At 45.7% G+C, this 24768-nt stretch overlaps 1 protein-coding gene across 2 annotated transcripts; it reads right to left on the minus strand.

Annotated features, from left to right (window-relative positions):
• Window positions 1-1868: 1868 nt before the first annotated feature.
• Window positions 1869-20290, minus strand: dx (deltex E3 ubiquitin ligase). 2 transcript variants are annotated; one of them, XM_089573988.1, is made up of 10 exons: window positions 19924-20290; window positions 19643-19788; window positions 18910-19097; window positions 17983-18057; window positions 15879-16048; window positions 12253-12317; window positions 9782-9919; window positions 7963-8214; window positions 6499-6738; window positions 1869-3441 (listed from the first exon to the last, which is right to left on the minus strand). In XM_089573988.1, exons 1-9 carry the CDS (start codon window positions 20150-20152, stop codon window positions 6502-6504), a joined length of 1500 nt encoding a protein of 499 aa, XP_089430114.1. In that variant the 5' UTR covers window positions 20153-20290; the 3' UTR covers window positions 1869-3441; window positions 6499-6501. The 2 variants fall into 2 exon arrangements, with proteins under 2 accessions (XP_089430114.1, XP_089430115.1); XM_089573989.1 differs by lacking the exon at window positions 1869-3441 and having other exon boundaries at window positions 6631-6738; window positions 7928-8214.
• Window positions 20291-24768: the final 4478 nt, after the last annotated feature.

Raw genomic sequence — 24768 nt, forward strand, 5'->3', positions numbered from 1 at the left:
TGAACTTGCTTCCCCCTACCATTAATCATCACTCATCTAGCAGATCAAACACAATGTCGACAACTAAATGTACAGCATGGTAAGTATGTGGGTGGCAAATGTACGCACTGGTCGAATAGTTACAGTTTTGAAGTAGGCCGGCATTGCTGTGCAGCGGCGTCGTGCCATATCATGTAAAATGTGAGCTTGTGGATTCCATTCCGAGCAGCATGGTGTAACTGGTCATTCGCGAGTCGTTTCGAATCAGATGCCAAAACAAAATGCACGGCAAGAGATGCCGTGCATTTATTTTGCTTTGTGCGCATGCAGAGCATACCGAATGGCGTCGGCTTGCACTGTTCCAAAAAGTACGCCAGGTGCTTGCATGTCGGCGGAGACTATCTGGCCTTAACTCCGAGAATCTGGCATTTCTTGCTGCCATTCCATTAAATGGTTCAAAATCCACAATTTGGGCGAACTGCAGTAGGTATTGGGTACTGCAGTGCTGTTCTGATACCCCTGCACATTGTGAAAATCCTGAACAGTGCTGTTGGAAAACCTCTATATTTGCTTTGGTGCATTGCAGTCGCCGCTTTGTGCGGTTGTGAACGGAGCTTTTGGCGAGCCACTTTTGGACAAGCTGCTGCGGGCTTACCTCGGCACATGCTTTTTCACAATGCTAATGCAACTTCATCATCATCCAGATGCACACAGTAAGGGCACAGAAAGTAACTTCCCATTTAACTACCGCACCAGCCACGGTGACCATCCCAGAAACCACCAGGTATCTTCTCAGTGTATTACATGTCATGCCCGAGTTCATTTCAGCCTCTCAACTTGTGCCAAGATGTTGTTAACTTGAGTATGTTTATGCTGGTCTCTATAGTTCTTGTCATCCCTGCCGTATTCCTTTCTGTAGCTTGCTGCGCTGTTCACAGTCCAATTTCAAGCCTTTTCGTTAGCCTTCACGTTTCGGCCTAAAAGTTGAATACTGGCAAGAAGTAACAGCTATACACATATTTCTTTATGTATATCTGCAAACCTTCTGTCCAAAACTTTAAACAGCTCTCAAGGTCTACATTAAGTACCAACCATTCAGATATTGCTATGGCACTGCCAGTGAACATGTCCTCTTTATTTGTAATACCAGCCGTGTCGTGCATTTGCAGTGGGACCCTTTCGGATGGCCCCGTTAATTTACTGCAATGCAGTAGAATTTAGAGCACTGAGGCTAACATGACGCTAGAGTTACAGGGCACTTGCCCACGAGCTGATGAAAAAGAGCTTCAGCAATCCAAAGAGAAGAAATTCTCCAGCAGGGGGACAAGACACTTGCCGGAGACGCATGGACTCTCAGCGTACTGGTAGGAACTGCGTAAAGACCTTTATGCAGATGCCACAATGGTTGACCAGCTTGGGCATTAGTACTCGTGTACCCTTCCTTTTCCTCATTCAAAACTTTGCACCGTTTTCACTTTGCTGTGGCTGGCCCAATTCAGAATCCTGTTATTGACAGCGCGGGTATCAATGCCAGAAATTCTGACTCTGAAAGGAGTGAGCAAAATGCAGTGGCAATATCGGCCAAAATAAAATTTGCACTTTATTTTTCCAACATGCAAAGTATTGACAACCCAGCCACAATTACACACTACGCCTTAAAGAGCAGTATGCTATACAACGAGTCCTCAATTCAGCTTTGGTATGTGCATGTGACAAGTCATCATCATCAGCAGCAGCAGTCTGACTGTGCCCACTGCAGGGCAAAAGCCTCTCCCATGTCTCTCCAATTAACCCTGTCCTTTGCCAGCTGCATCCACCGCATCCCCGCAAACTTAACCTCATTTGCCCACCTTTCTGCCCCCTGCCCCCCCCCCCCCCCCCCCCGCTACGTTTGCCTTCTCTTGGAATCCACTCCGTTACCCTTAAGGTGGATTCACACGACGGACCGCTTCACGGACCAATCGGTCACGTGATGTCTGACGCGCGGTCCCCCCGTCCGCGGCGAGCATTCACACGACGGGAGGAAGCAGCAGACGACAGCGCGGACGAGCCAGTCGGATTGTCGCATTGTCGGTGTAATCGTCTCTGTGCGTATCCCACAGAGCGGGAAAACTTTCCACAAGGGCAAGAAAAAAAAAGGTTGCGTCATCTGTGAACCTAGAACCGCACGAACAAGACGCGCTTTGGCTGTTAGAAAGTTCGCCAAGTGGTTCCATCTTCGCAGCTGTCAACAGGACTATGTAGTTTTTCGCGCTCTCATGTACTTTGGTTCGACCAGAGGCTTGCATTGGATTTTGTAAGCTTGCTCGTGTCCAGACTAAACAGTTTAACCGCTACTGCTTTGAGAGTCACGGCCAAGGATCTCAAGCAATCCGAAGTGTGAAAAGGTCTCTCGGCCATATCACGAATCGCTGCTCGCGAGTGAAGCGGAGCAGCGGGAATCAGTGACGTAGGGTCACGTGATGCCCATCCGCGAGGGCACTTCGCGATTTGGTCCGTCGTGTGAATCCAGCTTTAAGGACCACCGGTTATCTTGCCTTCACATTACACGCCCTGCCCAAGCCCATTTCTTCCTGTTGATTTCGACTAGGATGTCATTAACCCGCGTTCCCTCACCCACTCAACCCGCTTCTGATCTCTTAATGTTACACCTATCATTTTTCTTTCCATAACTAGCTGCGTTGTCCTTAAGTTAAGCTGAACCCTCTTTGTTAGCCTACACGTTGCTGCCCCATAGGTGAGTACCGGTAAGATACAGCTGTTGTAGACTTTTCTCTTGAGGGATATTGGCAAACTGCCGTTCATGATCTGAGAGAACCTGCCATATGCGCTCCACCCCATTCTTATTCTTCTAGTTATTTCCCTCTCATGATTCAGATCAGCGGTCACTACCCGCCCTAAGTAGACATATTCTCTTACTACTTCCAGCACCTCGCTACCAATTGTGAACTGCTGTTCCCTTGCTAGACTGTTGAACATTACTTTGGTTTTCTGCATGTTAATTTTTAACCCCACCGTTCTGCTCTGCCTGTCTAACTCATTGATCATGCTTTGCAGTTCATGTCCTGAGTGACTTAGCAAGGCTATGTCATCAGCGAATCGCAAATTACTTAGGTATTCTCCATTAACTCTTATCCCCAACTGTTCCCATTTCAGGCCCCGGAATACCTCCTGTAAGCAGGCGGTGAATAGCAGTGGCGAGATTGTGTCTAAAACAGCAAACTTTCCTAGCAGTACACGCATGCACTGAGTTAAGGTTGCATTAGGCAGTTGCATATATGGGCAATAACGAAATTATCTTTCTTGCAGTTTGTGTGTTTTTAAAACTCATGCCATCACTTGTGCAGCAGTTTAAAATAAAAGTGAAAAAAAAATCAAGGACAAAAATTTAAGAATAACACGATTGCTGGGATATCCGGTAGAAGCTGTGGCACACAATGAGCAGGAATGGATCTGGAAATCCTGGAAAAAGAGTGAGCAGCAAAGTAGAAGGATTAAAGAAGGCAGTCATTGCCTCAACTCCTGTACAGCAAGCACTCCTGTAATTTGGAGGCTTTTGACAACATTACATTTGGTTTAAAATGAGCCTAGCGTTTGTGAATTAGCCCAAAGGACTGCTCTGACTCAACATTACATTCGGTTTAGAATGAGCCAACATTTGTGAACTAGCCCAAAGGATTGTCTGACTCTAACAGCCATTTACAAAATGAAGCGTGGCCTTCTAACACAGCAATAAGTATCACTTTAAACTAGTCAGATGTTGGAATTTATGGCACTCTGATAAATATTAAAGGTAAAAGTAGGCAAAGACCTAGTCTACAACCTCGAAATCTCACAACAGAATGTTTCCCCCACTAGCCTATGCTGGCACACATGCACCACACGGCAATAGGTGTGGATCATGCAGGGGCTAGGGAGAGAACACAGTCACCTATTCCAACACTTCCACAACAGCATGAAGGTAGCAGCCACATTTTGCCTTGCTTGTGTTTGCTTTCCTTGCTAAAGAAAGCATTTTGGTAACTGCACATACAGCCTTGTGGCACCTACAGTAAAAACAAAATGGCTTGATTGGTTCACTTTTTCACATTCTTTCTGGTTTGCCATAAAGCTAAGCACTGCAATTGGTTAGCTCAGACAGCACTCGCTAGCAGCAGCGCATGTAGTCAGTGACAACAGAGACACAGGTAATCGCACTGCTAAAGCCTTCCCTGATGCTTTTCAACAGTCCCGAGAAACTCAACTTGGGGCATGCGACATCCGGTAAGTGTACGCAGGACGACTCTCATTCTGACAACCACATCAAGAATGGTAATTGGCAGGGACAATGTGATGGCTGACAGGGTTTACTTATGGCCGTGTGCCACCGCTGACTTGCGATGTCGGCTCTATGCTGGTAGCGCTCCGCTGCCCACTACTAGAGGTACCTGTCATGTGACTGGTGATTCCGGCGCCGGTGATGTACGGGGCAGCAAGTGCTCGAGGGTGCGGTTGCAGCTCGCGCATTTGTATCATCCGCAGTTGGGCGGGGGTTAATCGTAACATCCGAATTTCGGCCGCCATAGCAGACAATGCACGCTGGCAAGGGTGTTTTACGAATTCATATCATCCCGAAATTCGTGTGAACTGGTATCATATCAGTACAATCTCGATGATTCAAACACGGCTGATACAAATTTCGGGTGGGTATGATTTCATAGAATACCCCAGCCGGAGTGCGTTGTGCAGAATGTGCAGAATTTTGGATGTTGCGAAAACTCTCTTGTGCTACTGTGGGCGACACGAATGCATGAGCTGCCACTGCACCCTTGAGCACCATGTGCTACCCTCACATCGCCGACGCCATGATCACTAGTGGTGCGGCGCGCACCGCGAGCAGAGAGCGGCGGCACGTGGCCCACAAGGACTCGTACATCTCCAACTCCACGAACGCTTGTCGCATTGCATGCACATCACTGACTTCACGGTCACCAGCCGTTGCTGTACGCACTGCGAGCAGTGCACTGTGGCTGCGCAGCTGTAAATAAATCCAGTGCGGCATAAACAGATATGCATGAATGCATTTCCCATGCTTCTGCAATATGGATCTTGTTCATTCTGGATGGTGCGAATTTATTAATTTTTTTTTTGACTCCGTGAGTTTTACAACATCAAGATTTTACTGTTACTGCAAGTGGAAACTATATTCCATTGCCAGAAAAAGTTGTCGCAGAGTATACAGTCAAATCCACTTATAACAATACTGAAGTGCCATGGAAATACCATTGTTATAACCAATAATTGTTATAACAGGGTTGTGCCGAAAATACCATTAGAACACATGCAAAAGCTGACGGTGCCGCGACTGACCATTGTTATATCTGATATATTGTTATAACTGGTATTGTTATAAGTGGGCTTGACTGTAGTACACACCTGTTAGAGCTACAGCAGATGTGCTTCTGCATGCCTAAATACAACACATTAAGCTTATACCTTTCTTAGTGGGACAGCCAAGAACACAAAAAGATTCGAAGTTATGCTGTAAATTTGCTTTGTATTTAGTAAAATCTATCCTACAAACCAGTAAAATGCAATTTCAAGGCTGATTATTATCCACTTCATCAATTTCTGATTCACTAATTATTTTAGCCAGCGTCACACCTACTGCCAGTTTCTCTAACCAACCCTTTGGGCTGTGGTCATCTGATATGCATAAGAATTTTATCAATTAACAGAGGACTAGGATGAGCTACACAGAATGTCAGCCCAAATTTATATGTGGCTGTGAACATTTAAAGTTTCCAGAAAAAGTCATCCAAGACTTTTTCTGGCAACTTTAAATGTTCACAGCCATATATAAATTTGGTCTTGGATGCCCGCCGCGGTGGCTCAGTGGCTACGGCGCTCGGCTGCTGACCCGAAAGACGCAGGTTCGATCCCGGCCGCGGCGGCTGAATTTCGATGAAGGCGAAACTCTAGAGGCCCGTGTGCTGTGCGATGTCAGTGCACGGTGGTCGAAATTTCCGGTTCCAGAACCCCAGGTGGTCGAAATTTCCGGAGCCCTTCACTACGGCGTCCCTCATAGCTTAAGTTGCTTTGGGACGTTAAACCCCAATAAATCAAACCAAACCAAACCAAAAGTCTTGGATGGCAGTATAAGCCATACTCATTAGCTGGAAGACAGCATGTATGGCAGTAGTCAGGGCTTTGCTTATCCAGCACACATAGTCATCAAGGTTCTGCACAGTTTGTTTTTCTGTTTGAGATGCACTTTCAAGTTTCAGTTTGCTTTTGTTTGTGCAACTTTACTCCTGCAATTTTCAGGTTGGCTGCACAGTTTTGTAAGTACATTTCCCCATCTTTTTTTTTTTCCCACAGTTACTTGGTCTACGCCACCACTGCTGAATTATATACATTTTCAAGGTCCCGACCTCTCCAGAAAGAGAGGCCCTGATTTTACTGCTAACAGTGAATTTCATGTCCAAGTATTCGGAAATTTCATACTAAAACAGGGTGAGTGAGACTGGCTGAACATACGTGCTAAGCGTCGGTGCAGTCACGTGCACTCTCATCGGTGACTCCTTGTGCCTGGAGCTCGGCAATGAGGTTCTCCAGGTAGGAAGGGTCAGGGTAACCGTGCCCCATGCGATTAGCCCTAAACTCAGTCTTGTGATGAATCTCGTTCCACGTCACAGTGTCTTGCTCCCCGGTTGTGGTCGACTGGCCAATGGTGAAGATTAGCCTTCGGTTCCAGGCCTCCACCAGTAGCTTCAGTGCCTGCCAGGAACCCGTCATCGAACATGTGAAGCAGCTGAAGCATGTTATCCTTTCAGAATGGACAACCCGGCAATAGCGACAGCAGAGTGCAGCAAGCTGACATTTTGGTACTCTCAGTTTCTCTTTATTGTTCATTATCAATACTAGTTAATTCAGCTGGTCCAAAACTACTTTTTCACTGTGTTCTGTGATGCATGCAATACACAGGACTTGGACGATTAAAAAAATTGGTCGATGCTACCAAGCCTGTACAATGTGATATACTGCGATAATGGGGATCCTATCCGCTGCGCCTTGGCTATCACAGCACAGAAGCATGCCATGGATCCCAGGTGCGATGGTCGGTGCACAAGCAGTAGTTTGCGCTGCTGTGCACAGAGGATACTACGGACCCGGACTTGGCGCTCGGCTGCTCAGCACCGTGGCGCCACTTGGCTTTTTTCACCTCCTTCCCTCACATTCTTTCATTTTTCTAAGCCAATGCCGCCAATGCCAAGGCCACGAAACCAAGAACCGCGCCCTCAAGTGATGTCGTCGTTGCGAACATACACAGCACAATGGAAAACATTTACAGCAAAGAACACACAACAAATACGTTTATGTTCTGTGCTTTCGTCCATATGTCCATGTTTCCCTTTGCGCTATGAATTCTCGCAGAAAACACGAATAAGAAAAGGGGATGAGTAATGGAAAGAAGCACTACTATGGTTTTGTATTATTTCATGCTCACATGCCCAATTCCCAGCACTGATTTGTCCCTGGAGTAGAATCAAGCATTGTGTTACCAATAGGGCGTGCCAACTAAAGCTGCTAGAACAGGTATAGAAAGCTCCACTAACAGCATGAAATTTTACATGACTTACATGCATCAGTCAAGAGGCATCTGGATGGCCTTAGGATGTAGTTAGAGAACTCGCAGATTTTGTTTCAATAGAGACAAAATGCAAAAAATGCTTGCCCGCTATGTGACGCCAGTACACGTCAATGAATACCAGGTGGTGAAAATTTACTCGGAGCCCTCCATATGGTCCCCTTTCTCTCTTCCTTCTTTCAATCCTTCCACCACATCTTCCCTCACGGTGCGGGACAGTTACTGCATCTTTTCCCCTCCTCAAAACCAACTTTCAAATGAAATGCACAGAAGCCACTACTAGCATGCTACAGTGGGAAGTTCCAGCTGCACTGGCACCTTAGGTGCACGTCCGCAGGATGTTGTCGCCTTACCCTCCGCCCCTGCTCAGTGTTGGGCAGGTATCCGTGCCTAGGGAATCCCCTTGAAGAGTATGGCATTCCAGGATGTGGGTGTTCCGGTCCCTGGATTCCCTCGGGGATGTGGTACGTGATTTGGATGGTACCAGAGCCCTCGTGGCCAGCCAGTGAGAATGGTAGTGCCTGATAGCTCATGATACCAGGAGGCTGGTTGCCATGTTTCACCCCGTAAATCATCTTGCACACGGGGCACTGCAGGTAGCTTGCCTACAACAGCAGCACAAGATGTGTGCACTCAGCAAGGACCGAAGTAAAGACTAAAGGTATGCTACACTAGCCTCAAAGTAGTGCTAAATACAAAAAAAAAAAATTACCATGTGCTGTTTAAACCCTTTGAGTGTCATTTACTACCGGCACGTTTCCGCCTTTCTAACTACCAGTGTCACTGATTTATGTCCAAAAATGCGCGCCAGGATGCAAAGCTGGCGTGCTTGGGGCGACTCCACCACTCCATAGTCAGCTCATTACTTCCCAACTACACACGATCATCGCATCACTCATAATATTCTCTCAGTGGGTGGGGCCTCTCTGGCCCAACGAGGTGGATGCTATGTGTCCGCCCCACCACTGATTGAGTATACGCCATGTTTCACTTTTCCATAATCACTTCATCATTCTATTCTTCTTTTCTTCATAAACCTTTACACATCACCATTTGCACTCTTTAGCCCTCCTGCACACTAAATCTTTTCACGCACTTCATTATTTCTCCAGGTTGTGCACCCTCTTTGTCTGTATATTTTCTCTTCTGTTTTCTGTTTCCTTTCTTTCCCCTCTTTTCAGGTACATATTTCAACATCATCTGCACTGCACAACCTGGGAAGCCTGCTTTCCTTTTTTTCCTTCACTACATCATATCCATCATTACCTTCTCATAGTGCACCTGTCACACTATTTAATTTATTCCTCTTTTTATTATTACATTATTTATTTATTTATTTCACATTTAAACATTTTATCGTTCATATGAAACTTTTTTTGTTTTTTGTTTTGTCCTTTTGGCACGCTCACTGCTACATCATTTCTTCAGAAGCTTTTACTTTCCTATCGCGCTGTGTTTTCTTTGCGAGTTGAGGTGCATGGAGCGACTGCAGTCAGGAGTGGGTACGCTTGTGAGTGCAAAAAGTCCTATGCTTGCAAGCTTCGTTCATACATTCACAAGTGTGGTTCTGCCACCTGTTGTAACTTTCTAGAAGCTTTTTCTTTTTTTTTTTCATTCTCGCCGTGTACATCGCGTCTGGTGTGGAGAGCATGCACCACTGCCTCGCTGCCGCTTACAGCGGCGAGTGAGGTAACTGCGCTCTTCTATCTCTCATTTCACATTCCTTTCACAAGTTATCACTTATGAAGTGACACCGAAAGGATTAAGTGACACTGCTTTTAAGCACAAGAGCTTGCTTTCATGAGAAACGAGCGTGGCTGGTTGCTAGATGTTAGTAGCGCACATGTGAAGACAGAAGTAATGACCTAAGTGGTGCCTGCAAGAGCTGGATTAATGATGAGTGACCTCATCAAAACTAATCAATGCATTAATTTGTACCGTGTCATTGAAACACACAGTGAAGCATATCTTTCAGTATGCAAAGCTGTGACTCATCAATGTCAAGTATTGATATTTTGGCACTAATGTCAAGCCACGAATCGTGCAGACAAGTACCCAACTATTTTATGAGGCTGGCCACGTGAAACATTGACAAATGACGAGACATAGTACTTCCATTGAGTAAACTATGAAAAGTATGTCATAAATACCGAAACCACAGCACCAGCTCACCTTCGAGTTGCTTTCATACAAGGCTGCCAGACAGGCATAATGAAAGTGATGCCTGCACTGAGAGAGGCACACCACTTTTCCACTGCCATTGTAGGATGAGCAGGACACTAGTGGCTGGCAACAAATGCTGCAATCCTCCTGGGAGCAGGCACATTGAAACAAAGCAAAATGTTAGGAATAACCAAAACAAATAAGCAGCAAGTCAGCTGGAGTATAGTGTATTATTTCTCATTCTTTTTTCTCTAAATCACACACTCTACTCAACTAGGACGCAAGCTTGGATTCAAAGGGCCCTTTCATTAGCCAAGAGCATCGTATTTTCGCAAATATAAATCCTCTGCCAATATTTAAGAGCGCATGTATGCCATTTTATGTTAGCCCAACAGAAAATAGATTCCAACATAGCTGTGTAGCATTCTTCTGAACATCATGAGCAGGGGTAATAAGATGACATTAGATGTAAGCTTCTACTCTGTCTATACTTTTATTGCGGCAGTGCTCCTGCCTTGTAAAGCAAAATCTAAGCAGGTGAGCAGTAATACAGGTTTTTGACAACAGATACAGATAATAAACTCCATGCAAAAAAGCACACCTGTACTAGTTTAAAGGGTATATAGACAGCAGGAAATATGTCTCTTGCTGTGCCAAGGCATCTAACGTCGCGCACCAATGCGACGTTAGACGCTGGACAAGCAATGCATCTTTTACTGCACACTTTTTTCCAGACACATCTTTCAATGGTTAATACTGCTCACTAAAGTGATTGTGATGCTTTAAAACGACTTCTTCAATCTTAAGACAGTAAATAATGCTGAATAGAAGGGGTGTGCGAATATTCGAAATTTTCGAATATAAATCGAATATTATATTTTTAGTATTTGTATTCGATTCGAAATCCAAGTATTCGTGTTGTTTCGAATATTCGATCCGACGCGAATATTCGTATCTAGCCGAATATTCTATTGCGAGCACCGGCGTTCATTTCGGCCCGCAAGTCCTATCGACAGAGACATAACAACATGGCGGCGCCCAGAGCAATGCGTAACGTTGGGCCATGCAGTAGCTGACTGCGCTGGTGAGCTTCTTTGTGGCTATACCTGCGAAGCTGGTATAGTCAGAGTTGTGCACGAAATACCTCGCAATACCTGCCAGTTCAGTGCCAAGTGAGAGGGCATTTTCTGCAGCTGGAGAAGTCGTTTCAGCTAGAAGGGAACTACTTCTGCCTGACCATGTGGAGCGGCCGGTTTTCTGTCACGACAACCTTTTATGTTCATCCCAGCAACGCGCTTTTGTGCTTATGGCAAGCTAGCCTTAATCAATGCTGTGTACTAGCCATCTTCTCTCATATTACCACTCTTCTAAGAATAATGTTTGAGACTTTGATTCCTTTTGTGCAGCCACACACACCTTTTGTGTTCATTTCATCACTGATAGTTGAACTGTTATGTTCTTGGGTGCTCAATTAATGTTTCGTAGAGGTTAAATGCATCTGTCCTTGATTATTCGATATTCGATTCGATATTCGGAACCAGGTATTCGTATTCGATTCGTATTCGAAAAATTTGATATTCGCACACCCCTACTGAATAGTTCTTTTCGTAATGTACCGGTAGCAAAAATGCACAGCTGTTGAATGACTGACTGTATGGGCATGCTGCAAACATATGAAGCATACAAACCCCTCCAGAGATTTTAACGCAATTTAAGGGTTCCATTCAGCGAAGAAACCACCAAAGTTGGCGCTGTTGTGTCGAGAAAATCGGAACTGGTCGTGAGGATCATGACATCACAATCACATGACCTCTCACGGGTAATTCAAACACCTCAAAATGATCAAACAGTACAACAGTGATGGTATCATTACACAATTCCTCATTGGTCTGCAGAGTCGTGACACCATTCCATCACCACTATGTAGTAGTGCCTCTGAAGAAAGAAAAGCAATTGCACTAAAAGGTACAATGGTCAAACCAGGACTCGAACCGCTGCCGCTCGAGCCGTGAGCTGGGCACGCCACCCCTCTACCACTGAGGCACGTTCGTTCAATGCAATAGTTTAGGGGCTTTATGTGACCACCTCATGCTGCATAGTTACCAAAAATATTTAAAATAAAAATAAAAACTAGAACAGAGTCTGTGTTTGCGAAGTGATATGCAAAGAGAACCCCAGGCTGCTCAATGAACCCATCAATGCTATCGCATCATACCCTTAATGAGAAGCTAAAGTGTCTCCAGAATTTTTTTCCTCTTACAAAAAGCACATTAGGTACAAGTGTCTACACTAAACTCCTCCAATATATCGCTTCCATGAATTAGGTATTATTTGGGCCAGCTGCATGCAAGCACTGATCTTTTTAAAACATAAATGGAATGAATGAAATATGAAAATGAAATTGGTAAGCAAACTTACTGAAATTAATGAATAAAATTGAAATGGACACTTCACGAATAGAAGTAGCAGCCATAACTTACTGCTGGAACTGTTCCAGTGACCTCAGCTGTGTGGCCTGCAAGGAACTCCTGGGTTTCAGGAGGGTCTGAATGAAAATGCAAAGCAACTACCGAATCAGACACATTACTTTCTCTGGCACTACTTTCTCTGCACCACAAACAACGCAAAAGTCCACAAAACATGGCATCACAAATGCTTGGACTTATCACAGGTGATACAAAGGTGACATCTTGAGTGCTCAGGTATCATACAGGTAGCTCTCAGCAGTTCCTCCTCCTCGCATTCAAATGCTAAGTGCCAGTAAGAGCAGACGTGCAGAAGCAGACGTAGCAAAATGTTAAGCACTTCATCATCCTTAACAAAGACAGCGACCAGTTCACATCTATCAGGCCTGCAATCAAACATGAGCTATACAACAGAACCCCGTTAATCCGAAGCTCGCCGGGCCGCGTAATTGGTCGCACAATGAACCCGACGAAATCGGCGAGCTCGAAACGTTCACCCGCGCGCAGCACTTCAGAGTCGCTATCATTGCACTCAACAAAGCCGCGCTCGACGCTTAAACACCCGACTCCTGGTGCGGAGGCGTCACGACTCGTCGTGGTCGCCGCGTCAATGCCGGTCGCCAGAATTTCGGTCACGCCACTTTCGACGTCCGCAGAACGTGGTCGCACATCTCTCTCGATGTAACTCAGCGGCAGAGCTCTTCGCCGTTCGCCGGCGATTTTACACAAGGCGCCGTTGTCGGCGCGCGCGCGCGCGAAAGCGGCGGCGGCAAAGCGCCAAGGTCGGGCATTCAGGTTAGTGACGTGACGCAGCTCTAGAGCACGCGCAGAGGGGCTCGCGACTAAATTATCAAGGGGTTTTACTCGCGACAAGACACATCTCGGCTGGAAAGTAGCAACGGTAGCAACGCGAAGAGTACGCGCGGTAGGTCCGGTTTTCGCCGAGTTCGGTGCAGCGCGCGGCGTGCATGAAATAGCAACTACCACTAATTCGGCGCAGTCGAGGCTCTGGCTGGCGCCGCCGAACTGCCACTTATCGCTTCTCTCCTCTGTCTGCACACGGCAATGATTGTCGCTCAGCTGGAGCCAGTCGACAGGCCCGTGCACTTCTCTCGTTATTCTTCTTTCAGACGCAACAACTCTGGCGGGCCGCCGAACACGCAAGGTCGCTTTGTCAGGCGTGTTGCCGTTTCCCGCACGGCGGTGTGCGGAACATCGAGTCCGGTTCAGCGTTGTACGCAGCGGCGCGACGCTGCGTACCCAGCAAACCAAAAACCTCTCAGAGACGTCTGAGAGGTTTTTGGTTTGCTGGGTAGAACTAGGGTGTTCCATGTTCGCGGCGAAACCGGCCCCTCCCGCACATAGTACTCCTGCAAACTGCTTGCGCGAATTATGCTGACACGGGACCGTGGAAATCCTACCAGTTATTCGGGATTTCGAATTAACCGATGTGAAATTATCGAGGTCTAACTGCATCTCCTTTGCCCATGAGCACTCGATCAGTTGCCAAATGGCTGAGCCCATCAGCCACTCATTTCAGCTGCGGATGACTTGTCTTCAAAGAGACGGAGATCATCTAGGCTATTACCATCACCACGTACCCTGTCTACTGAAGGGCATTCTGTACGGACCACGTGGTATGGACATACTGCCTACAACAATGAAAAACTGGCGCTGCTATGACAGCTTGAAACAGGCTGGGCTTACTCCATCAAGCGTTCATTCATTAGGGCTAGTTCCTTGCTTTTAGCCACCAAATGCAACCATATGTTGTGATGCATTCGTGGTTTCTTTCTTCACAACCAACACACTTGAATTATGTCACTAATTACTGCTCTCAACTATCTGTCATGAACACCATACAACTCTGGCATTTTTTTTTTACCAGATTTACTAGTAGAGGTTATGTGAGCTGCACTCCTGGAGCTGCACAACTCTGCCAAGAACAGATTATCGTATTTCCACGCGTAATTTACGCACTTTTTTTCTTTAGATGAAGGCTTCAAAAACGGGGTGAGCAAATGACGCGAAAATGTTGCGAATACGTCCTAAAAATTGGCAGTGGTTTAGTTCTGGTAAGCCCGGAGGATTGCGAAAGTAACAAGGAGAGAGAGAGAGAGGCTATGGAGAGCGCGCGGCAGCGGCGGCGGCACCTCCGAGCCACCCGCGCAGCGACGGCGGTGGCGCGCCAGGTGTGCGCCGTGTGACGTCACTGCTCGCTCATGCGCAGTATGGCCTTTCGTCAGCTCCGCGAAATGGCTCGGCGACTCGCGTAGTGCTGTTGCTTTCGCAACAAAAAACGCTACAAACGTCATATTGCGCAATATATACTGTAAATTGCCGCCTATTACCGCTGGTGCCATTGTGTCTCCGCTGGTGCCATTATGTCTCCGCTGGTGCCATTGTGTCTCCGCTGGTGTCACTGTGATCAGAAGCAGTCTGTTTGGCTTGGCCTGGTCATGAGAGCTTCACTAACAACATGGGTTACTGATGTAAGCCAGTATGCTAAAGCCCACACAGTGACAATGGTAAGGAAGTTATTTCTTTGTCATATATGCCATCAACTGATGCAAGCATCAGCATTGTTGCCACAGGATTTATATATTTCTGCAATCTGTAAACAAGGACACTTTTGGAGCATGGTCCCAAGGTCTGCCAGTGGCATGCAGTTTGCTCTGTAACAAGTAACCATATTCAGAATTTATTCTGGTGTATTTTTTCTTAAAAGGTGTTTGCACAAAAGTGTTTTCAGGGGAAGGGGATAATCATGAAATCATGACAGCAATGGCAAACCTCAACTGTACCACCCACCACTGCCAGAATGACCAACCACCGAAGGCACCAGCAGCTGGTGAGATCCACTCTTTCACAAGCAGTGCCAAACATTTACAACTTTACAACAAAGCATCTGCACCCCCAGCTCGTGCTTTGCAAGGCAGGATGCACTCACCACATGATGTGCATTCAGATGGACGGAGTGGAAGATTTACCCTATTAGTGAGTACCCTTTGAGATGCTTCACAGCAGTAAACCAACTGGCCGGCCTCTAACCTATGACGAGCATCAGCATCAGGATACCCACATCTTGAAATGGCACTGAACATGCCTAATTACACAGACAAAAGTATAACACCAACCATGGGTCTTTTTTCCTTTTGAGAACAGGCAAGTAGCCTTGTTTGCTACTTTCTCTTCCGCTGCTAGGCGCACTATCGGGCCCTGTACACCCTGATAAGACATCACACTGAATTAGCACACCCTGCTGCACCCCATCTCACTGGTACTATGTCATGCTGCATGCCAACTACATAACAGAGAAAACTGTGAGCCAACTTCCACAATGAATATCTTGAATCTCCCACTTACTTCAATGGTCACGCAGAAGGGTCTTTCGAAACAACTTCCACTGACTGTGCAGTATAGCGCATGTCAGTAATTAAATGATAATTACAGTTTCAAGAAAATTATCTATGCTCCTGATGCCTGATGTCTGCATGGCAACAATACAGCTGCGAGGATGAAACTTGCACTGTGCTATGTACAACTTCTTTAGTATCTAATCAGAGATAACCACCCTGTGCCATTCTTAAAGTTTTGTGACCACAACTTTCTTGCTGCCTCCAACTTTGGCGAATGCGTACCTTGTGAAGGACAATCTGTCCATGAATTGTTGGGCGCTTTAATGTCCTCAAGTGCAGCAAGGCCCTCTGTCTTCAAGTTTTTGATTTCTGACACGCCGTCTGACGTGCAGGGAACTGCAAAGGAAGTCGCAGCATGTTTGTTCCTCCGTCCCCTACGTTTCTTTGGCAAACTGAAACAGAGATTCATGCATTCATGCTATCAAAAATGCCCATGCACACATTACATTACATTAACGTTCTTACATGTACTCATTACAGCTTAATGCTCAACACTTCATGATTTCGCGCTTCAGAAATATTTCTCTACTCACTATTGTAGACTGCACTGTGGACTACAAGTCCACAGCAATGGCAGTTTGTGAATAGGATTGCGACACTAGTCAAACTATCATCTTATCATATGATTTAGTTTAGTCAATCCTCTCAAGAGAGGAAAAACAAAGTGAATGCAAAATGAAGCAACGTAGTCGAGCTTACACAACAGTTAATGAACAAAAAATGAAGTACAATAGTGCAGGAAAGCCCTCCAAATGCACATCGATGAGTTATATTAAAAAATGGGGTGAGGCAATGCTGGTTCAGTGCAGTAGCTATTTTCACTCATAGAAATGATGCAGCTACAAAGTGTAGTACACAGAAGGTGGTACTACAGTTATGGACTTTATTTACCATGGCTCATTCAGTCACTAATTTTAAATGGCCACATGTTACCGAGGGTTGTCATGAAAGAGTGCCAGCCATATTACAAGCAAAGTGGGGCTAAAAGTGGGGGTGTGAATTTTTTATGTGATTCACTCAAATTGTTCTTTTATTCACATTGCTACCACTCAGCTCAAAAACAACAGGCGATGTAAGCTAACAAGATTTATGGGCCAGACTAACTGTCACGTATTAATCACTTTTGGACAAACGTTCAGGTGGTTACTGTTAGCAACATTCACGTCCAAATTATAGCCATGGCTGAAAGGGCCTCCGATATCTACATTTAGAGCATTCTTATTTTTGCTCCGACAAGTACCTGTTAATCCACTGATAGTATGTGGCGGCAAACATCTCAAACAATTCTGTCATCATTTGTAGCGATCGAATTTTGATGGAGGCGAAATGCTAGAGGCCCGTGTACTGTGCAATGTCAGGGCACATTAAAGAAACCCAGGTGGTCGAAGTTTCCGGAGCCCTTCACTACGACGTCTCTCCATAGCTTGAGTCGCTTTTTAACGTTAAGCCCCCATAAACCAAACCAAACCATTTGTAGCAGTCAGTCTTGGTTTGAACTGCTAGTAAAATAGACTTTGTACAGAATTCACAATCACTCAAAGCCTTCGACGTCGTATTCTTTCGCACAACACAGTGCACGGCTTCTGACCAGCTACCTTCCTCATTCTTAGCAGGGTATACCTCACATAGGCCCGAAAAGAGCTATGCTGTTTTGAAGCCTTCTGTAGAGTTGGCCCATTACACAGCCTCAAATTAAATCTATTTTAGGCAACAGTTCATGTACAATGGAAGACACCAATATGTACAGTCATATTTATAATGACCTCTAAAATTATGTTTCTAATCTCTTCATTTATTGTACTTAGTATCACTTTAGCAAGCTCTAACATGTGGCACCAAACAGGCAGGAATGCTGTGCAGAAGTTCATGCTTTCTATTTTTAGCAAGGCAGAAGATCCCTTTTCAGCAGAGCCAGTCTTAGCGTGCACCATAGAATGAGCTTTTACCACTAATAAGCTGGAGGTCAAAAAAAGAGTGTGACTGCACATGGCAATCAAACTGTGGCAACCTTGCATTAAATATATGTTGTTTTGGAGCTGGCATTATTGAATGAATGCCACAGGGATGAATGCTTCTTTAATGGCACTTCCGCCGAAGCAGTTTTAACCCTGTTCCTGCCCTTTTTTAAATCCCATTCTTCTATGCAGGGAGAGAAAAAGGGACGGGTCAAAGATTTATACGGAGCAAGAATACAACTCCAAACATCAAAACCTTTTTGATTCAACTGTTCCCATGAATTAAATTTTACCTAAAACTTTCACAAGGAAGTTGTGAACCCGTTCATTCAATATGAAAAGAAAAACCTTGATCAAAACTGCACACACACCTTATTGCAATCACTGTGACATCAGCAGAATCATCCTCAGTCTTGGGGGGAATTAATGCTGTTGGATCAGGTTTCCTGTTGAGCGGAAGAGGACGGTAAAGTTCCCGAAGCACTCTATGAATGAAGATTAGCTAAAGCAGCAGTTGGACAAACAAAGAACAGAAAGTGTCCTCTTATGTGAGTGCCTGAATCAACACTGGCCATGAGGACAAAATGTTACATGCCGGCAAGCCGATGAAGAGATAACAACATGGCAGATGGCTATGGCATGATTTAATGGCTGCGGGCCTTGCGCGAGCGCTCCATGCTGAGCCACTGACCGCTTCATCGTCTTCTAGTCCGTCACAATATCATAATTCCATCTGTTAACAGCACCTATTTGATGCAGTTACCTATGTAGAATCATGTATTGTCTACCCAAAGTCAATGTTTCTTTTCCCTTTAAATGGTGCACAATTTGGGGCACTCAAGGCAATTTTCATGAGATTGCAGCTTTTGATACCAATAGGACCGTTGCCCATAGCGACGAAAAATACTAGCAACAATTTAAGAGCACTAATATACTGAACTTTGTACCTGGCCATGTAAATGGCCACGTAAGAACCCAGTAGCATGCGTAGCAATGTGAAAGCACATGCAACTAAAATATGTATCCGATAGTTGCTACAGGAGAAGATTTAATCTGCCTCCCTCAACCCAAAATAGGACAGTGAAGAATCTGCATCCCACTATCCCATAGAAGGTCATGTGACACGGATAATTGATAGCTGTGTTTAGAGCACAGAGGTACTCTGCACTCTACTACATGAAAATTATCATGAACAGATGATCGAAAGAATAATGCAGCATGGCACTTGCATTGTGCCTTCTGTGCTGCCACTTGCATTGAAAGATCTAAATCAAAAACAACAGAAATGAGACCATAACCTTTCGGGAACATTCAAGTCAACACCAGGACAAGTGACAGCATCACATGTCAGGGGGTAGTTTTTTCCTTCAACCCTCCGAATGCCGCGACAGAAGCCACTGCGATTGTTTCTTTGATGCATGGCTGGCAATTCCACAGTGTAAATGCACTCAGGATAGTGCTCCTGCAGGTTGATATTGGTTAGCCCCTGGACACAATAAATAGAGAATGCGAGTAAGGACTCCGAGTTTATTTGTCACAGGCAAGTGTGAAACAATGATGAAAGCTTCAGCAGTGCTTTCTATTTTTTCAAGTCACTGTTGCTGTTCACATGACCGACAAGCGAAACAAAGCATAAGCAGCACGAGTTTCTTAGTAACAATTATTGCTTTTCACCATGGTGTGCTTTTTACGCCAGTGAAGTATAGATATTGCAAAAGTTTCCGCTCGACGGTTAAAACCGCAAAAACGCGGGCAACATATGCGCTATTAACTGTTGTAGTTGGCTGCGTTATTGCGTCATAATGTCAACATTACAGTTAGGTACCAATGACCTAACCGACCAACTGCCTTTTAAAACTGAAGTCGGCCTGTAGTGCAAATGTCTTGCACGTTCAACTGGCGACGTTAACTGGGCTCTGACACTACTTCCCGCGTCTTTCGAAAAGTTAACAAATACGACAAGGGAAAGCATGAAAAAGCTCTGGAGAGATCGCAAAGAACAATAACTTTCACAAATTCGATTTCAGTTACCTGTTCCTTAGCTTTTTCAATGAGACAGGAAAGCTGGACGCTGTAAGGGTACCACTTGCCACCGTTCGATCTCCATTCCCAGTGTACACCTTTCGCAGGAGCGCTGTCGAGAGGATAAAGATTTCTCCGAACCGGAGAAGCAGCGCCTGCGATGCCATGATTCACACTTAGAAATGGTATCTGAAGTGTGAAGCAGCGAAAAACACACGCACAAAGCGGATAGGCGAAACGCACGCTAGTATCTCAGCACGCGTACCGCTGGCATAAAAACGTGTACTTACAATGATCATGAACGTTGTCAAAGACCTGCTGCATAGTCACTATATCGACGAAGTGTGCCTTCACTTTCTTGTCAGGTATGTCAACCGGCACTTTCGTTTCTGCCTTGGTTTCACCCTTTATCCTCGCCTGTTCGAGTTTTTCGCAAGCGTCCGGCGGGTACGCAATCCATGTTCCCGAGAAACGGACGTATTCCCAAACAGCTACGGATAACGTGGCAGCACAAGCCATAATCAAAAACTCACGGTCGTTCCTCGGCAGCTCATTAAAATCGTCTACAAAGTTACTCTCTATTCACATGGCAAAGACACATCATCGCCCGGCCCACTGCCGCTGCCGCCTTTACTTTTGTTTACTTAAGAGCAAATGTTGATGTCGGTGCTAGTGTGGCTGACCATGTAGGCAGAGCAAGGCGGATGCCCTTGGGAACAGTTCATCGTGGGCAAGGAGGAGGATTTTGGATTTGAAAGCCTGAAAACCTTCATTATCGGCTTGAGTAACAAGTGGATTAGTTGATCTTGCTAGGTGGCCGTCAGTGGAGACTGGCGGTGGCCTCTTGGGCTCTTGTAGTGTAAGTGGGCACCTGTAGTACTTGTGTTTCCAGGTCGGAGCTGAGTAGCAAGGTCTCCCATGGGCCACTGGTTTAAATCTATCCAGGTACACATGGCTTAGAACGGTGGGGTTAGGGAGGCTCTTAGTTTGGAGTTGTCTCCATAGTGCCTCCTGTTCTTATTTAGGTTCAGAAGAACCGAAAACTGAGCTAGTTGGTGCATATTGAAGAGGTAAAAACAGCGCAGCGATGGCGGACAAGAACGAAGAAAGAAGGACAAGCGCTGACTAACAACTGAGGTTTATTGGAAAAACACAGGTGTTAATGCACTCCAAAAAACAACCAGGACTCATGCTTCCCCGCAGACACTTCTAATCAGGGGACTCAATATACTTAATCTCACAGTCATGAAGAAGCACCGAAGCTATGCTTACAATGTAGCACCATTCACATGGATGCGATACGCCTCACACAGTTACCTTGTTAATTTTTGCCTATGCCTGCAAATAACTTTTGTCTCATGGAAAAGAGGTGTGCATATTTTCTTATCAATGGAATCCGGGATATTATTCAGGGGGCAATCTCTGTTACGTAACGCAAGGTTGGACGATGGGGGACCTTTTAAAGAGGTATTATGCTGACGTAGGCGGGTGTTCACACAATTTCTGGTTTGGCCGATGTATTTCCTGCCGCAAAAAAACTCAAATGGCGTGAAATTATTTTGGTGTTTTACCTTGCAGGCTCTACTACCGGTTGTTTTTTGTTTTTTAGCCTTTGCTTTCCTATCTCCTATGGCACATATTTTTCCGAGTTTTTTCAGGGCTGAGAACAGCACTTGAATATCATATCTGGCGCCTACACTCTTTAATCTATGTGATAAAAGATGAACATATGGTATAACCGCATGCCTCTTCATAGCGGACAGCTCTGACATACGGCAGTTCTTAAAAGACTTCAGTTTACTCAGGATTTTATTGCACGCAAGCAAGATTATTTCTTCCGGGAAGGCTACCGATTGAAATCTCCTAACCTGCTGACAAAAACTATTTGCCATTCCATGCACACAAAATTTTGAAAGTGCTGATTCTGAAAGTGCCATCGAGGCCAAACGTTTTCCCATCGCCTGCAGCGAAATACATCGTCCATGGCAGCACAGCTCTACGGTATTAAAGAAGCTGTCTCCTATATCTCGCGCCGAGCCCTGGACGTTCGGTTGTCTTCACGGACTCCAAAACAGTGCTCATAATCATCATCATCATCATCAGCCTGACTACGCCCACTGCAGGGCAAAGGCCTCTCTCATGTCTCTCCAATTAACCCTGTCCTTCGCCAGTTGCGGCCACCGTATTCCCGCAAGCTTCTTAATTTCATCCGCCCACCTAACTTTCTGCCGTCCCCTGCTACGCTTGCCTTCTCTGCCCAGCCTACTGAAGAAAAATAATCACCAGGCAGTTTCTTTCGACATTAGTTACCTACACCACCAGGCTACTGCCGCATGCCACTCTTTTACATTTCAGTGGATTAGCTCCCTGTGGAACCGCAGCTAACGATAAAGCTGATGAAGCAGCCCGCAGAAGTCCTCAACACCGGAATTACAAGTTGATTTACTTCACGAGGTCCGAGGCAACCCAACTAGCTAAATAAAGCGCTCACGAAGAAAAAAAGAAGCGGCTGTGGAGCTTGCCGAGACATCATCACCAATCTCTGCACTCCATCGACCCACACCTCAGATCAAGAATGTCACCCAGACTTGTTGTTCTTGTTGTTAGCCTTACAAAAGATGGCGCATACCCTTATTTATTCGCCATCTGGAGGCTCTTCATCATCGACTTCGTCTAAGCGCTGCATTTACAAACGATAGTTCCGTTTAGGTCAAGCGAACAGTCCGTGTTGCGACAACTGCGTCTTAGTAGAAAGAGTGGAGCATACTTTGCTAGAATATCGATATCTCTGTCGATATCTTTTATTTTTTTTTTGCATCTCTGAGTCTTGGCTTGGAGCCTTGGACAGGAACTTGCATGGTTTTCATTCTTATCGAGTGGAATACTGTCACCGCGCCTCGGCTTTTCACGGTGATTCAGCCATTTTTATTTCATCTAAAATTTACGAAAAGTTCAGGTTTGACGTTTTATAATGCGCGCATGACAGTGATATCACAGTGTGATGTATTGTGAACTATATAGTGACTGATTTTTATGACATCTCTTGCATCTTGAGCATGCTCCTTTGTTGTTCCAAGCGACGAATGCCGAATACCCACGCCATAATAGGGGACCGGCGAAGAATCGCAGTGCGCGTGGCATGCCTTCATTGTTTAACCTGGTACTCACAATCGCCACCGTCATCGCCACAAGGAAAAGAAAGTCGAGACCAGGAGAGCGAGTTCCTCCCCGGCGCTGTCTTTCCCGACGCATCGCTCGAATTTCGCCGAAAAATGGCAAAGCGGATGAGGTCCCCGACTACAACGAGCGACGACAGCGGCGGTGAGTAAAAGTCGAAGCCGCTCACGCTTTAAGTGTCGAAACATGTGTTCACTGAGGAAGGGAATGGCGCTTCACCTCCAGCCAGCTTTCTAAGCGCGTAATGCATTAGGTTCTTTCGTCAATCCGCTTGGCAAAATGCTCTTGATTTAGCGAAGCATTCGAAGTTAGTTTAGGTTTATGGTTTACTGGGGTTTAACAAACCCACTTAGGCTATGAGGGACGCCGTAGTGAAGGGCTCCGGAAATTTCGACCACCTGGGGTTCTTTAACGTGCACTGACATCGCACAGTACACGGGCCTCTAGGATTTTCGCCTCCATCGAAATTCGGCCGCTGCAACCGGCATCGAACCCGCGTCTTTCGGGTCAGCAGTCGAGCGCCGTAACCATGAGCCACCGCGGCGGGGCAAAGTTAGTGATATGAGGTTGGCGATGTAACGCGTTAGCACCTGCATTTCGTCCAAAAATCACACCAAATTCCCAAAGCGACTCAGGCTATGAGGGACGCCGCAGTGAAGGGCTCCGGAAATTTCGACCATTTGGGGATAGAAATTTCCGGAGCCCTTCACTGCGGCGTCCCTCATAGCCTGAGTCGCTTTGGGACGTAAAACCCCGTGAAACCAAACCAAACACTAAATTGAGCAGTTACCTAGGTTAGCGCCGCCCGATTGCTGCAGCAGTAAGTAAAAGTCGTCACGATAAGACCGCTAGCAGCTGTCGTTTCGCTGTTTGTGCGCGGCGCTCTTCCATATTCCATATTTAAGCAGTGGGTGCCGAGACATCTTCTCGGTGACCAGCGATGTTGGATTCCGTAACCAAAAACTCCCTCATCATCATCATCAGCCTGACTACACCCACTGCAGGGCAAAGGCCTCTCCCATGTCTCTCCAATTAACCCTGTCCTTTGTCAGTTGCCGCCACTGTATCCCCGCAAACTTCTTAATCTCACTGATCTCCACTAAGGGAGCTGGATGCCGCATCGGGCGCCCGAAAGTGAAGCCACAGGAAAAAAGCGGCCTTGTCCCGGAAGTCAGCCTTTGGCAGTGCGCGAAATCGGACCTCAGCACGGCTTTTCAGTTCCAGTTTTGTTTTCCCACTTAGAATTTCGTCTTTTCGCCGTTCTCGTCTCAATTAGACCCAAAAATCCTTAAGTCCCTTAATTCATTTCATTTATTTCATCCTTAAAGGCCCGATGGGCTACAATTCATATAAAACGAGCATAAAAAACGCACGCACAATGAACACACGCTACAAACTTCATAAGCTAAAGAGAAAAAATAAAGAGAAATAATAAGCGGTTTACATGAGCAGTGAAAGAAAAAAATTCGCTTGCGGCAGTGAGCACAAATGAAAGTCATTGAACAATACGTAGTAAAACTAACAAAGTATTCACATATTCTGAGGATGATGGGCGAATTTCGTGCGAAAGAACTTTGAATCGTTGCATAAAACTATGTCGTTAGGTAGGGCATTCCAGACGGTTATTGCGTTGGGGAAAAACGAACTGTTCATTGCTAATGTACGGGTCTTGATACCGGCTATGGGGGGGGGGGGGGGGCTGTGGCTAAGGCGACTTGAAGTTCTTAACAGGGATTTTAGAAGTGGATGTCTTGAAGCTGGATGGTGGAAGAAGTGGTGAAGCAGGCAAAGACGTGAGATTATGCGGCGCGATTCAAGTGATGGGAGGGAAAGTGGGTGAATGAGAACAGTAGCTTGAAAACTCCATCAATTTAGAAAAAGTGAGACAATTTCGGTTCTTAAAATTCCTTGAAATTTCGTACAAATTCTCATTTCGTCAAATTTTACTCCTCAGATTC

Source organism: Amblyomma mixtum, chromosome 2 (genome assembly GCF_055824585.1).
Source record: "Amblyomma mixtum isolate Tamu chromosome 2, ASM5582458v1, whole genome shotgun sequence".
Lineage (NCBI taxonomy): Eukaryota > Metazoa > Arthropoda > Arachnida > Ixodida > Ixodidae > Amblyomma > Amblyomma mixtum.